The 16,984-nt window shown below is 37.5% G+C and overlaps 1 protein-coding gene across 5 annotated transcripts in view; it reads right to left on the minus strand.

Annotated features, from left to right (window-relative positions):
• The window catches only part of PIEZO2 (piezo type mechanosensitive ion channel component 2), a 450,629-nt gene that overhangs the window by 165,508 nt on the left and 268,137 nt on the right, over positions 1-16,984 (minus strand). For all 5 annotated transcript variants that reach the window (XR_009345787.1, XM_059139043.1, XM_059139042.1 and 2 more), the window contains exon 7: positions 16,678-16,891. Coding sequence is in view for 4 of the 5 variants with exons in the window: in XM_059139043.1 (XP_058995026.1) it covers positions 16,678-16,891 (214 nt within the window). In the remaining variant the exon portion in view is untranslated. The remainder of the gene's footprint in view (positions 1-16,677; positions 16,892-16,984) is intronic.

A 16,984-nucleotide genomic window follows, 5' to 3' on the forward strand; every position in this document is an offset into this window, starting at 1 on the left:
CTAATAATTAACTAGCATGGTGATCAAAACCTTTGCCAATCTTCTCAGTAAAAAGCCTCCTTAGAGAAACTCTGAGGAGAAAATCAAAGCCCTCTTAGGTCATTTTCAGAGCTCCTCTCTTATACTTGAACTTGGAGTTGCTTAGAACTAGAAAGAAGACCCAACTGCAAAAATTACCGCATAAGCAACATTCGGAACATTAATAAGCCAAGCAGTTATGAGGCAATATTATTCATTATATTTATTCTCAAAATACTTCAAGAGTCAGCCGAATCAGCTTATTTATAATCAAACTAAAAAAATTAATGAAGTGTTGCTGCAATTAATGAAAACCCAGACCATGAGGAGACTCCTAATTCCAATAAACAAGATGGCCACACTTCCCAGTAAAAAGCTTAATAACTAAATACTGCTTTGTTCCAAAACGCCCTTTCTCAAAAGAGCACTTTAGATTTAATTTTTCATAAGCTGTTATCATAACTTGAAGGAACAGTTCATCTTTCTCTTACAAGAAATTCTACCATCTTTATTTTCCTGTTAATTTTTAAAGTTGAAAGAACCTAAATGTACCATCCAGACATGGTTTATAATATGTTCATTAATACCAAATATTTGAAGTAAATTTAGAAAAAAAAATGTAACTGCAAACTACATCTTTACCCATCTTACATTCTGAAAAATTAAATGTAAAATGAATCTTTTTTTTTTTTTTTTTTTTTTTTTTTTTTTTTTTTTTTTTTTTTTTTTTACCGAACAAGTGTTCACTGGAGCTTGTGGCATGCTAGGCCTGGCTCCAGATACTAGGAGAACACAGTGATAAACTAGATGTCGGTTCTGCCCTTAGGTTGCTAGGCGAATCCTCTAACACTGCTCCATGCCCAGATGTAAAGGTTATGTGTCCAGGACTAGCTCAGTCCACCTTCATTAAGTCCAGACCAACAGGCTACCTCACATTGCTATGGCTATAGATGTCCTTCCTACATATGGGCTCAAACTGCAGACCCTGGACCTCAGAGAGGGTAAGAAAGTGCAAATACTGGGTCACCCAAAAGTCATTTTGGAGCCTGGTAGTACAAAGCATTCTTCATCACTATTCTAGGAAGGCAGTAGAAACATTACTATTTACGGAGGTTGTGATGCTCAACATAGCAAATAGGGTTATAAGCTTCAGAGTCAGACAGAATCGGGTTAAAATCCTGGCTCTGTCCCTTAATAGACCTGTGGCCTTGATATGTGACTCAACCTCTGTAAGTCTCAGTTTTGTCTTTGAAAAAAATGTGCATAGAAATAACAGTATCTACCTCCTACAATTATTATCAAAATTAGAAAAGAAGTGCAGAGCAGCAAACAAAGTATCTTGTACAAAGTCATGTACCAAAAATAAAAGCTACTTGTAAGTCATGAAGCAAGCACTTACAATTCTTTTGGCCAAAACCAAAATTGTTGTTTGAGCTCAAAGTTTACAAATAAAATAAATAAAAAGATGATAGCTATATATAGTTATTGAAGTTTTGATCAAAGGTTTGAATCCCTATTGTTAGACAACTTATTTATAAGTTTATTTAATAAAACCTCTTTATAGTTCTTTCTATGTGCTAGGAACCAGTTTTTACAAATACTAACTCATTTAATATTCATGGCAGAACTATGGGAAGGTATTATTGCTATTATATATACATATATACATAATTTCAACTTAGGTGTGCCTATGGAATATGTTTTGTTTTATAGGGCGGACATCAAGAAACAGAAATAAATACTGTTAAATTTTCCCAGAGACAGGACTGTTTTTTTGTTGTCAGTAATACAGTGATGGTGATGAGACTTTTATGGGAAGATAAAAAGAGTTATTAGAATAGTTTCTACTAAACTAGTAGATGCCATGCAAGTTGGAAATCAGCAAATAGAGAAAAACATGGTTACTTACTAACTCTTACATATAATCATTTATTTAATTTGAAAAAAATCACAATCTCACCAAGGTGTTGAAATAGGTCATTCCTAACTTCACTCTCCCTCATAAGAAGAACAACTGATAACTATTCAAAACAAGACACCAGTGAGAGAATCCTAGAACATGGAGTTGAGGCTGAAGTGCTCCTGCACCACAGAAACCAAGACAGAGTACACTAGAAGGGTAAGAGAAGTAGCTACAATTGGCTGCATTGCCCTTTCACCAGGGCAGTGCAGTACTACATGGTGAGGTCCCCCTGAGCCTCCAATTCCTCCAGGGAGGGAAAAAAAACCAACAACACAAAAACTGGCAGGGGCAGGGGATGGACAACAGTGCCTCCCAGTATTAGGGTCATGCTCTTACTCAGATCTCACCCCAAAGGGATTGCAGGGGAATCTGTGGGGCTTGATCACTGGGAATCGGAGTCTAATGAAGGGAGGAAAGGCTCACAACCACCAGCACACAGATCCTGGCAGGTCGAGTTCAGACCTGCCATGCCCAGCTAGCAGTCCCAATCAGCAGTTTTGCTCAGTTGCAGAACCTTGTCAGGGGCATACTCTGACCAGGGAACTTGGTGGGGGTACAGGTCTGTCTGATAGGAACCCTCATAGGAAGAGCTTTGCTGTCCCTAAAGCCCAGTTTGCCCATGCCCATGTAAGGAGTGGAGTTGTTGTCACACCAACTGTGGAGTGTCTTCCAGCCCCTTCTCACCAGGAGGCCTGGTCACAGTTCATGGAAGCTGTGACGCCCAGTGGCTCTCCAGTTAAGGGCAGGAAAAGCCAACAGTTTCCCAAACAAAGCCCATGGCCCTATTCAACCAAAGATCATAGGGTGTGGATTAACTTGAGTTAAGACAAGGAAGAGCTTCACTGGTATCAGAGCTGCATTTCTAGCTGCACCTGAGCAGAGAATTAATTTGTAGTCCTACTCATCACTAAACAGACTTCACCCTGTCTGACCAAGGAAACTAATCAGAGCATATGGAAAGCTGTGTAGCCCATTCAAAGACCCTATGTACGAGGTACTTGAACACAGAGCACAGACCATGGCTTCCCCCAATGAAAGAGCAAAACTAATGGCTTCACCTAAAATGAGAATTCAGTGTATGCTGGATTGATTTGGGTCTCTAAACAATGAGCTATAAAGGTACTAAGTCCCAGCTTAGGGACTTAGGGACTTAGCCCTGCCAGGGTAGGGAAGCTAATTCATGGCCTTTTCTACTACTAAACATAAAATGCACTCCTGACTAGTAAGCCTGACCAGAGAATCCAGGCAACTGCAGAGGCTATGATACAGTCTTACTGAGGTAGGGAATCAAGTCAACAGTCTTGTTTCACTGTTGTCTCCTAGAGGCACACACCAATCATACTGATCCTCAGAGCCTGAACAAAAAAGATTTACAATAGTAAATCTTCACCTATCGGTAATTACTTTAAACATAAACAGATTAAATATGCTGATAGAAAGACAAAGAATGGCTGAATACATTAAAAACAAGATCTAACAATGTGCTACATGTAGGACACTGACTTGAGTCTTAAGGGCACACTGAGAGTGAAGGAATGGAAAAAGACATTTCAAGCAAATGATAACCAGAAAGCACAATAAAATGGAAGGGTAGCTAAACTTATGTCAGATAAAACAGACTTTGAAAATGGTAAAAAGAGGGATGCCTGGGTGGCTCAGTGGGTTAAGCATCTGCCTTTGGCTCAGATCATGGTCCCAGGATCTGGGAATTTAGTCCTTCATAGGGCTCCTTGCCCAACAAGGAGCCTGCTTCTCCCTCTCTCTCTGCCAATAGCTCTGCTTGTGTTCTCTCTCTGACAAATAAATAAATAAAATTTTTTAAAAATGGTAAAAAGAGAAAAATGTCATTATATAATGGTAAAATTGCCAATCCATCAAGAAGAAGATATAATAATAGTAAATATTTATGAACCCAACTTTAGAGCATTTACATATACATAGCAAAAGTAACAGAGCTAAAAGGAGAAGTAAACAGTAATACAAATATCTCACTTTGGTGAGATACCAAAGTCCCCGACTAATAGTATCTCACTCCCAATAATGAATAGATTATCCAGTCAAAGAATCAATAAGGAAACAGCATATTTGAACAACACTATAGATCAAATGGACCTAATAGGCATATACTAAACAGTCCATTCAACAAAAGCAGAACAAATATTCTTCTCAAGTGCAAATGGAACATTATCTAGGAAGACCATGATAGACCACAAAACAAGTCTTAGAAAATTTAAGAAGACTGAAATCATACCAAGAATCTTCTCTGACCACAATGACATAAAACTAGAAATCAACAAGAGGAAAACTGAAAAATACATGAATACATGGAAATTAAGCAACACTCTCTTGAACAAACAGTGGATGAAGGAAGAAATTAAGAAATTAAAGAGGAAATAAGAAAAGTTTCTTGAAAACAACATCCCAAAACATGTGAGTGCAGCAAAAACAGTTCTAAGAAGGAAGTTCATAGCAATAAAAGCATACTTTAAAAAGCAAGAAAAGTCCCAAATAAGCAACCTAACTTGACGTCAGCCTTAAGGAACAGGGAAGAGAAGAACAAATGGATCTCAAAGCTAGCAGAAAAAGGAAATAATAAAGATCGAAACAGAAATAAATGAAAAATTTAAAAACAATAGAAAAGGTTAACCAAACTAAAAGTTGGTTCTTTGAAAAGATAAACAAAATCTACACACCTTTAGCTAGACTAAACAAGGAAAGATGAGAAAGGACCCAAACTGAGGTGCCTGCGTGGATCAGTCAGTTAAGCAGCTGTCTTCTGCTCAGGTCATGATCCTGGAGTCTCAGGATCGAGACCCACATTGGCCTCCCTGCCTGCTTCTCCCTCTGACTGTCTTCCCTCTCACTCTTTCATTCCATCTTTCAAATAAATAAATAAATAAACTGACCCAAATCAACAAAATTTTAAATGAAAAAGAAGACATTACAATTGATAACATAGGAAATCAAAGAATCATAAGAGGCCACTATAAACAACTACACACTAACAAATGGACAACCTAGAAGCAATGGAAAAGCTGTTAGAAACATACAAATTACCAAGAGGGAATCAGGAAGAAATAAAAAAATTCTGAATAGACATAATAAGGAAATTCAATCGGTACAAAACTCTCTTAACAAACAAAAGTCCAGGACCAGATGGCTTCACTGGTGAATTTTACCAAACATTTGAAGAAGAATGAACACCAATCCTTCTTAAACTCTTCCAAAAAAATCAAAGAAAAGGGAATACTTTCAAATTCATTTTATAAAGCCAACATTATCCTGATACCAAAATCAGAAAAGGACACTACAAGAAAAGAAAACAAAACAGAAAAGAAAACTACGAGAAAAGAAAACTATAGGTCATTATCTCTGATGAATACTGATTTAAAAATTCTCAATAAAATACTAACAAACTGAATTTAGTGGCATTGAGAGATCATTTACTATGATCAAATAGGATTTCTCCCAGGGATGCAAAGATGGTTCAACATATTCAAATCAATCATTGTTATAAATCATATTAATAGAATGAAAGAAATTAACCACATGATCATTTCAATAGACACAGAAAAAGCATTTGGCAAAATTTAACATCCATTCATGATAAAAACTCTTAGAAAATTAGGCATGGAAAGAACATATTTCAACATAATATAGGCCATATGTGACAAACTCACATCTAATATCATACTCCATAATGAAAGTTTGAAAGCTTTTCCTCTTAGATTGGAAACAAGACAAGGTGTCCACTCTGACCACACCTATTTGACATAGTCCTGGAAGTCCTAGCTACAGCAATCAGGCAAGATAAATATATAAAATACATCAAAATTGGTAAAGAAGAAATAAAATTATCTCTATTTATTATATTACAGAGAAACATATAAATAAATTATTTATATTTATATATGTGTGTATATATATGGAATACATAGAAAACCCTAAAGACTGATTTATAGAGAAATCCTAAAGACTCAATGAAAAAAAGGTCAGATACAAATAATGAATTCAGTAAAGCTGCAGGACACAAATTAATATACAAAAACCAGTAATGTTTCTATACACTAACAACTAATTTTCTGAAAGAAAAGAAAGAAAAAGAAATTGATCCCATTTATGATAGCATCAAAAATAATAAAATACTAGGAACAAATTTAATTAAGGAGGTATAAGATCTCTTGTTGAAAGCTATAGGACATTGATGAAAGATATCCAAACAGAAACAAATAAGTAGAAAGATATCTTACATTCATGGGTCAGAAGAATATTGTTAAAATGTCAACACTACTAAAAGCCATCTATGATTCAATGCAATCTCTCTCAAGATACCGATAGAATTTTTTACAGAAGTAGATAAAACACTCTTAAAATGTATATATAACCACAAAAAGAAAAAAAAAAAAAACAACAAAAGAAATCCTAAGAAAGGAAAAACAAAGCAGGAGCTATCATACTTCCTGATTTCAAGCTATACTGTAAATCTATAGTCATCAAAACAGCATGAATGGCATAGAAATGGACAAGGGAACAGAACTGAGAGTCCTGAAATAAACCCAAGCATACAGAGTCAACTAATATTTGAAAAGGGAGCCAGGAATACTCAGCGGAAAAAAAACAGTGCCTTCAATAAATGGTGCTGGAAAAACTGAATATTCATATGTAAAAGAATGAAGCTAGATGCTCATCTTACACCACTCACAAAAATTAACTCAAAATGAATTGAAGAGTTCAATTTAGGACCTGAACCATGAAACTTCTAGAAGAAAACAAGAACAAAGCTCCTGGTCATGAGACTTGGTAATGCTTCTTTGGACATAACATCTAAAGCACAAGGAACAAAATAAAAGGTAAGTAAGTGGGACTACATCAAACTAAAAAGCTTTTGGACAACAAAATATATTACCAACAATGTGAAAAGACAACCTATGGAATGTGAAAAAAAATAGTTGCAAACCATACATCTGATAAGGGCTTAATATCCAAAACATATAAGGAACTCCTACAACTCAAAAGCCAAAAAGCAAAAGCCCAATTTAAAAATGGGCAAAGAACCTGAATAGACATTTCTCTAATAAAGGTACATGAAAGGTCAACAGGCCCGTAAAAAGATGCTCAAAATCACTGGTCATTGGAGAAATGCAAATTAAAACCACAATGTGGTATCACCTAACACTTGTTAGAATGACCATCAACAAAAAAGACAAGAGATAACAAATACTGTTATCAATGTGGAGAAAAGGCAAGCTTGTGTTGCTAAATTGTGAATTGGTGCAGCCACTATGGAAAACAGTATGGAGGATCCTCAAAAAATTTAAAAAAGGACTACCATATAATCCAACAAATCCACTTCTGAGAATGTATATCCAAAGGTACAGAAAGATACCTTACTGGGAAAGATATCCGTACGCCATGTTCACAGCTACATTATTTATAGTAGCCAAGACATGGAAACCACCTAAGTGTCCATCAACTAATGAAAGGATAAAGTTGTGGGATATAAACACAATGGAATATTATTCTGCCATAAAAACAAGGAAATCCTATCATTTTCTTCTTTTTTAATACTATTATTTCGACAACATAGATGAACCTTGAAAGCATTATGCTAAGTGAAATATGTCAGACAAAGACAAGTACTATATGATCTCACTTACTTATGGAATCTAAAACCAACCAACTAACCAACAAAAACCCAAATTCATATAGAAAAAAAAAAAAAAAAAGATCAGACGTGTGGTTACCGGATGTGGGGAGGTGAGGGAGGGGAACTGGAGGAAGGTGGTCCAAAGATACAAACGTCCAGTTATAGGATAAATAAATACTAGGGATATAATGCAAAGCCTGAAGACCACAGCTAACAGTGCCATGTGATACACAGCAAAGTTGTTAAGAGAGTAAATCCTAAAAGTTCTCCTCACAAAGAGAACATTTTTTTCACTTTTTTTCTTTTCTTCTGTCTTTTCTGTTTATCTGCATGAGAAGAAGGATGTTTGCTGAACCTATTGTTGTAATCACTTTATAATCTATATAAATCGCACCATGCTGTATGCCTTAAATGTATACAGTGATGTATGTTAAATATTTCTCATTAACACAGAAAAAAAATCATACTGTGTACTCCCTCTACACAAAAAACTACAAGGAAAAGTAGAACTAACCTTTCTTAATCACCTTCTGATTGCCAGGCCTGGGCTGACCCTGGTACATATCATCTCATCAGTATTCACCATGGCTCTCCCATTTTGAAGACAAAGTCCAGAGAAATTAAAAACCATAAACCAAAGTCTCTCAAAAAAAGAGAGGAGCCGGGTCCCTGAGAAACATTGAGTATGAACAGAAATCTCCAGTTTCTTCAAAAGTGAAAGCTACTGTCTACACGAACCACATTAACTGTAACCATCTGCGATAAAGCTATTTTTGAATTTTTTAAATAAATAAATGTAAAACCATCATTTTTTTCTCAAGCAAAAACGAAACATTTGCCAACACAAGTAAGGACCCACATGTACTGTAGCCTCCTCAGTTTCTCACTGAACTTGACATTCCAGATATCTTTCCCATTCTTGACATTCCCTACCTGGGGACAGGTACCACGGAGCAGCACAGTGGGACTGTCGTGGGGGCATTGAAATTACAGTGACCTCTCTGGGAAATAATTTTCCCATACGTGTCCTAGCCAGTGGCCTAACTGTGACTTGGACTTCAGGAAAAGCCTAAACAAATTTTACTTGATTTGGGGGCACAAGGAGAAGAAATCCAAGCGTTGTGGGAGAAAGAGCAGAAAATAGATTGAACGGGGAGTTCCTGAAAGCAGTATGATCAGCAGTATTAGAGCCCGAGAGTACCCAGTCCACCCAAACCCAAACCTTTAGCAGGGAGACACATTCACAGACGATCATTATGATCAAGGGCAGCAAGTACATGGAAGCAAGTGTGTGTAGAGTAATTGCCCAGAAGATCATTCTTGTGCCTCACAGAAGGAAACATGGAAGGTTCCAGCAGTTTCCAGAAGGTGCACATGATGGGTTTTGAGGAAAGACTAGGAAGGAGTGGCATGAGGATAGGACATTTCCAGTGAAGGAAGTGGCACAAAGGCCAGAGTAACTTAATATTCTCAGGGAACTGCATTTAAGGTGCTAGATGGCTACGGTGTCAGATATGGGGAATTTCGTTTGAATAAGAAAACTATTTTATGTGCGTTACTATGATGTCTACAACACTAAAATCAGGTCCTTTTAAATGCACACCCCATATGGCCCAGCATTTGGTGAGTATTCTCTCATTTAATACATCACTCTTCTTGGAGACAAGCACTATTCTCATCCATATTTTGTAGATAGGGAAACCCAAGCCCAGAGCATGAGGTAATGTGGTGACTGGATGCTCTGTCTAGAAAGTAGCAGGGACAGGATTTCAGTCCCAAGGTGTTGGACTCCAGAGAATGAGTTTGCAAGCATTACCACAATCTTCTCAGTATCTATCATGCTATAAGAGAGTGGAGCCCCATTTACTCCTTGATAACAGGGACAGCACTGGGGCAGAAAGGCCCTTCCCTCTTGCAGCATGTAGGCAGGGGGACCGCTCTGGTATATATGACCCCGAAAGAATGGGACTGCACTGTCGCATCAGTCACTGTCTAGTTCCCACAGAGAAGAGAGCAGATTTTCCATGAAAATGGAAAGGAGACCCTTCCTGGGAGGTGCTCTCAATGAGCAAAAGGTGAGAAATTTGGTGCACAACATGTAATCAAGGCTGAAATTCTGGAAAGTGAGGTTGGGAAGTTTTAGGTCCTTAGGTTAGATAGACATTCTGTGCCAAGGCTTGTCCCCCTGGTCAGAAGCAGGCGCTGCTTTGTACGCAAGGCCACGCAAGGTTTCCTTCTGTGAGCAGGGCACCCTGTTTCCCAGGGATCCTGGGTCTCCAATGCACCCACATATGTCACCCACTAAATGACCCCAAGATTATGGCAAATTACCCAACTGGACTCAGGGGCTCAAGGATTTACATTCTCTTGATTTTGCACCTATTCGTGGAAAGTCAAGTTCTCTTTTGGCTTCTATTTTTCACCTTTTATTTTTTTAAGATGTTATTTATTTATCTGACAGAGAGAGAGATTTCAAGTAGGCAGAAAGGCAGACAGAGAGAGGAGGGATCCAGCTCCCTTCTGAGCAGAGAGCCCAGTGCAGGGCTCGATCCCAGGACCTTGGGATCATGACCTGAGCAGAAGGCAGAAGCTTTAACCCACTGAGCCACCCAGGCGCCCCTATTTTTCACCTTTTAGATAAGTGTAGGAGAACTCTATTTGAGATATTAAAACAAGGCACTTCATCACTAAGAGTCTTTTCAAAATGAAACCCATAGTTTGGTTACCATTGTATCATCTACCAACTCTGTAATTCTATAGATATCTGCCGGTGCCATCTTTTAACAAAGAGGTAAGGGAAAAGTGTTAACTTCTTTGGGTGAATTTACATTCCTAACCATGAAAATGGTCCGCTTTACATTTATTTCCCACCCTTCCTCCCTACCCCCCTCCCCTAAATGGACTGCTTTCAGATGACATTCTTGCCAACTGGTCTCCATTAAAAACAATTTGGTCTTTCTGGGCTGTCTTTGTAACTAAACCTTAGATTATTCCAACTCAGGAAAGGCATAACATAGCTGTCTGGGACTGGGGTGCCGAAGCACATTCTTTTAAAGAACCTGAATGATAGAACAGCTTTTAAAGCAAACTGCACCAGACGTAACAGAAAGACTGATCGCACTGTTCCATTTTTCTAAAGGACCCACTGGCTTCCCCAAATCAGAAGAAAGACATACAGCATTGAGACCTTTATTATTCGTATATATTATTGACATTTTTATGATTTGCATTAAGATAGTGTAAATATAATAAATGAGATTGTACTTTTTTTAATATTCTAGGTATGAAATTTTTTTTAATTTTTAATTTTTTTTATTTTTTATAAACCTATAATATATTTATATCCCCAGGGATACAGGTCTGTGAATCGCCAGGTTTACACAATTCAACAGAACTTACCAAAGCACATACCCTCCCCAATGTCCATAACCCAACCCCCCTTCTCCCAGCTCCCCTCCCCCCAGCAACCCTCAGTTTGTTTTGTGAGATTAAGAGTCACTTATGGTTTGTCTCCCTCCCAATCCCATCTTGTTTCATTTATTCTTCTCCTACCCACTTAAGCCCCCATGTTGCATCACCACTTCCTCAATGAGATTGTATTCTTAAGTTTGTTTTTTTTAAACATTTTTCATAGAAGAGTTAACTCATGATGCTGGGTTCTAGGCTTTGCTTTTTCTCTTTTATGTTGTTTTAACACTGAAAGAAACATAAGCATTTCCTTCACTAAACATAATGTGTTTTCTTATCATCATGATTTATTGAAATAGCACCTAAAAAAGGTAACGTAGGGCAAACTGTTGTCTATTTATTTTACAGAGAATCCTCCTTTCACAGAAAATGGTCCAAAAATCTCTCATTCTTTCCCGCCCTTTTATGTTCAGGCTCCACGTCTTAAAGTGAAGAAGGCAGCAAATGAGGAAATTGAATTTGGACGAACAAGTTCAATGTCCACAGTAACTCCTGCAAATGTTTTCTTGAGAACGTTCAGGAGTTGAAGTGAAAGCCGGCTGAAGATCAGAAGAGACAATTTAAAGAATGACCTTACTCATCCAACCGTGGAACATACACAAAATGCCCATTAACCATGCTCCAAGTGTCTCCATCATAATTAAGAAAACAATTGGCATTGTAGTCTCCTGTCACATCTTCCCCACTGGCCTACAATGGAACTTTTACCTGTTTTGTCAAGATAACTCAAGATTCATAGACAAAGAATTCACTTCTTGTCGGGATTGTTTTTCGAGGAGTTCAACTCAAAATTACTTTAGGTATCACCTTCACAAGGAAAACTAGTCAGTGGTATGCTGCCAAACTCTAACAGTGGGCTTTTAATTCATGCCACCAATAAGTAGAAGTTGATCGCATTCAAACTCCTGTTAAAGCCTTTCGTCCATGAAAACGCAGAACAAATCAGGTCCACCTGCCCTCACCTCCTCCCTTCCCTGCACACCTGCAATTTTAATGCAGAAAATCACTTTGAATCTTGCGTCATGTCTTCTAAAATATGAGGTGTTTGCTGTCTATGGAAATTCCCTTGAAAACATAAAACCTTTGGAAGAGATTCCACACTGCATTAGCAAAGCCATATTTTGTTTAGTTCACCATTTTTGTTAGGGACATTTTAGAATAGCAGTTGTCATAGGGCTCTATCCTATTAAACAGACTACGTTGGCTGGTACCTTTGCGATCTTACATACAACTATGTGGATTTGCTCTGAACTTCTATTTGGCTTGATCAACCCTTAGAAAACAGTATGTGCCTTAGGATTCAAAGTTTGTTTTAAAAAAGCACATATATGCCTAGGAAAAGTTCTGGGAGAATACAGACTCAGAAATAAATAGTATTTATTTCTGGAGGTTAGGATTACATTTTTAAAAGGTGATTCTCCTTATCCTCCATTATACTTTTCCAAATAATCATCAACAAATATGCATTGGACTAATGATAAACAAATCAATTCAGTTTTTCTAAAAATAAAGATAATTCTGACGGGAGAGCATGTTTGAAAGCTTTTGAGAAGACAAATATGGCTTGGATTGTTTTAAGAATAGCCACATCCGAAGCTGGATATACGTGCTAGAGTCTCTGTGGTTATGAAATTCTTGACAAGCGTCATGGAAGATGAGTTTGTTTGTTTTTTTTAAGTCACTTTCCAGTTTGCTTTCTTCTGACTCAGAACCTGGATTTAATAACAATGCATTGAAATTATGCTTTTTGAAAAACTATTACTTTAGATATGTTGATTTCCAAGCTTTTTAGGACTAAGATACAATGTCTTGTTAAAATCAAGTGAGTGCGGGGAGGATGGGAATCTACAATAAGACCGTGTATTTATATTTACATTCATATTTCATTGTTTAGCTCAAACTGTTATACCCTAATAAGCAAATTAACCTTTAATAACTTATCTCTTGAGATTATAGTAATGGACCTTTTAAACTATTTAAGTGGATGATCTACAAATTGTAATTATAATTACATGCAATGTGATTATTATTACATGCAATAAATTATAATTATAATTTTTTGTGATGATCAAGTGAATAGTAAATACGCTATTTATTACCCCATTAAGACTATTATTATCTACACCATAGGTAGGCAAGCCTTGTTTATCACTTGCTTGGGTACAGCTTATGAGCTAACCATGGTTTTCACATTTTTTGTTTTGTTTGCTTTTATATTTTTGAGTGACTGGAAAAAAATCAAAACAAAAATAGTATTTGTGAAATGTGAAAATAATATGAAATTCAAATTTCAGTGTCCACAAAGTTTTACTGGAAGAGAATTGTGCTATTCTTTTAAGTCTGCCTGTGGTGGCTTTTTGCATTAAAAATGCTTCTGAAAAGAACTGTGACAATGTCTAAAATACTTATTAGTTTATCTTTTTTTTCTTTTTTTTTTTTTAAAGATTTTATTTATTTATTTGACAGAGAGAAATTACAAGTACACTGAGAGGCAGGCAGAGAGAGAGAGAAGGAAGCAGGCTCCCCGCTGAGCAGAGAGCCCGATGTGGGACTCGATCCCAGGACCCCGAGATCATGACCTGAGCCGAAGGCAGCGGCTTAACCCACTGAGCCACCCAGGCGCCCTATCTTTTTTTTCTTAAGATTATTTATTTATTTATTTATTTGACAGAGAAAGAGAGAGATCACAAGTAGGCAGAGAGGCAGGCAGAGAGAGATAGGAAAGCAGGCTCCCTGCCGAGCAGAGAGCCCAATGTGGGACTCAATCCCAGGACCCTGGGATCATGACCCAAGCAGAAGGCAGAGGTTTTAACCATTGAGCCACCCAGGCACCCCTATTCGTTGATCTTTGATACAAAAAGTGTTTCCAAGGTGGTTCTGAATATCGTCTGTATTTCCCATCATCAGTCTCTAGATGGCAGAAAAGATCCTTAAACTGGGGGGGGGGGTGTTATCAGGTTATAGAAGATATTTACATTCCCAATTAAATCACCCCCTAAAAGTCAGCCCTTCCAACAGCACAAGACATTTTTTCTATGCATGTTCTATAATCCAAAAATTAAACATCTAAAAGAAACCAAAGGATTCATTTAGTCTAGAACTACTGTCTGTACTGAAATTTAGCATTTATTCGCTTCTGCCTTAAATAAATAAATATTATATAAATCTACACCATTAACGAGGCTTCTCAGGTATCACCAACATATTAAATTGTAATAAATTTGAAGTGTACAATGTGATGATTTGGTATAAGTGTATATTGTGAAATGATTACTTCAACTAAGTTAATTAACACACCAATGACCTCACATAATTACTTTTTTTTTTTTTAATGAGAATGCTTAGGATCTATTCTCTTAGCAAATTTCAAGTAGGCAATATACAACACAATACTATTAGCTATAGTGAGCCTGCTACATTAGACCTTCATAATCTTTTCACCTCGTGAGTTTATATCCTTTTATAAGCTTGTCTTCCTTCTTTCCAACATGTCACACACACACACACACACACACACACACACCTCCAACCACTTTCCTACTCTGTTTCTATGAGTTGACTCTTTAGTTTAGATTCCATATATAAGCGGACAAGTCTGACTTATTTCATTAGCATAATGCCCCCAAGTTTCATCATGTTGCCATGAAAGGCAAGATTTCCTTCCTTTTTAAGGCTGAATAATATTTCATTATGTTTATATACAAATATATGTATGTATGTACATATACACTATAGCTTTTTTATCATTCATCTGTCAGTGGGCACTTAGCTTATTTCCAACCATGCTTCTTCAGTTGTAACTAGCCTCTAAGATTCTTCTCTTTAGAGACTGAATTATACTTGCTAAGCCTGTAGGTTATGCCAGCTGGGTTTAGAATTAGTTGGCTTTAAGTGTGTAGACAACTAACTTGTTTGGTTTTAGAACTTGATCCCCCCCACCGCCCCGCCCCCGCCTCGCATTGTGTAGTCACAGCTACAGACCAGGCAGATTTTATGCATGAATCAAGAAAAGCAAGGTGAGGGGTCCCCACACACATTGCTGGTTCATATTTACTAGTCCATGAAAACCAAATCTGTATCATCAGGATGATATTCACTCATGTTCTTTTCAACTGCAGGTTTCTCATTTCTCAACAAGAGGACAAAAAACTCTTACACCACTTCCCAGACACATCAAAGACAAGGCTGCTGGCACTCCTTTCATCCCCCTCACATTCTCTCCCATCATTTCTGTGCCCCTTCATTTTTTCTGTAACTTCCGGTTATAAACTTTTCCACGGAAACAGAAAGTTAAAACAGGACAATGGATAACCCGATGCCAATCATACATTTTCCTATACAACAATCATGCACCTGAGAATTAACAACGGGTCTATACAACCAGCTAATAACCAATGAACATTGAAATTTCCCCCATTTAACCTCAGAATATTTTTCAGAGACCTGTGGTTGAACAGGAATGTAATCTAAAGTCAGGCTTCCCATCAGTTTGCTGGGTTTCCCCAGTTCTCCTTTAATCTAGAACAGTCTCTCCCCTCGCTGCCTCTACAAACACTCCTTTTCATGATGTTGAGTTTTTAGGAAATTGGGTCCTTTGCCTTGCAGAATTCACATTCTGGATTTCTCTGATTGTCATTATTTTTCTATCATTTTCTATATTACCGTAAATTGGGGCTTAGGTCTAAAAGTTTAACACTATGATGCTGTATACTTCATATTGAGCTATCCCACTTTGGGTTATAAGAGTTTGATCAACTTGTTGTGGTATTGATCACCATTACAAAGGTCTGATTTTTCCCTTTGCCACTGGCAAATAATCAGTGAGGTTGTACCTTGTCGTTCTGCAAACATCTTTTAGCCCAACAATCTTTGCAAGTAAAGGTGTCAGTTTGCCATGAGAATCAATATTTCATTAAGAACTGAGAAACAGTAATTTTCTAATTTATTATTCCTTCCCTTTTCATTAGCTGGCGTTATCCTATAAAGGTGGGTTTTGTCTCATCAGCTGAGAATCGCCTAGGGTTCCTTCTAAAAAGTCAAAGTCAGTGCTGGGTCCTTTACCTTTAATTCCCATCTTCCAAAGTAAGGATTTAATTCCCATTTTCCAAAGTAAGTAACAGTTGTCTTCAACTGAAGCAAATTAGCTCTCTCTCTCTCGAGAGAGAGAAATGCATGAGAGAAAAATGCATGAATTCATACATTTTTATTTTCATATTTTTACAACCAATTCAATATGATACTTGATGCTCTGTTTGGCCTGTGAGACCATCCTCCAGCTGGATTCTTTAGCATGTTTTTTAATCTTTGATGTAAAATGTTCTTCTGGGGTCTCTTTCCACGGCTGAGACCAAACAGCAGCCTCTCCTCTCTCTCCATGTCCTAGCAGCACCTCCATTGAAGAAATCTTCTACTTCCTTCTAGACTTTGTCATTCAATAACTTGAAAACCCTGGATTGCTTCCTACTACCCCTGGCCAAACCTTTGCTGAGCACATCAAATGGCACTGAGAACCCCTGCAAATTCAAACACGATCATGAAGAAAGGCTAGCTCCTCTTGAAATGTCTTCACCGTTTCTCTTACCTTGCATAGTAGTCATTGGGTGGAACCGCTTCTTGAAAGAACTGGAACTGGTATAAATAAAGCCCAATCAAGTGTCCCGCAGTGAAAATAGCCAGCAGAACACAGAGACAGCTGAACAGCAATGGATCGAACGTTCGGCACCAGGACCACCAGGTGCACAGACCCAAAAATACGAAGAAGTATACAGATGAGGTCAAAGATGGTAACATCATACCTGAGGAAGAAGAGATATCGTCAAGACTCACTGCACAGAACTGGAAAAGCATTTACCACTCAGGAAATGTAACTCTTGGGAGATTATGTACAT

Source organism: Mustela lutreola, chromosome 11, assembly GCF_030435805.1.
Source record: "Mustela lutreola isolate mMusLut2 chromosome 11, mMusLut2.pri, whole genome shotgun sequence".
In the NCBI taxonomy this organism is placed as follows: Eukaryota; Metazoa; Chordata; class Mammalia; order Carnivora; family Mustelidae; genus Mustela; species Mustela lutreola.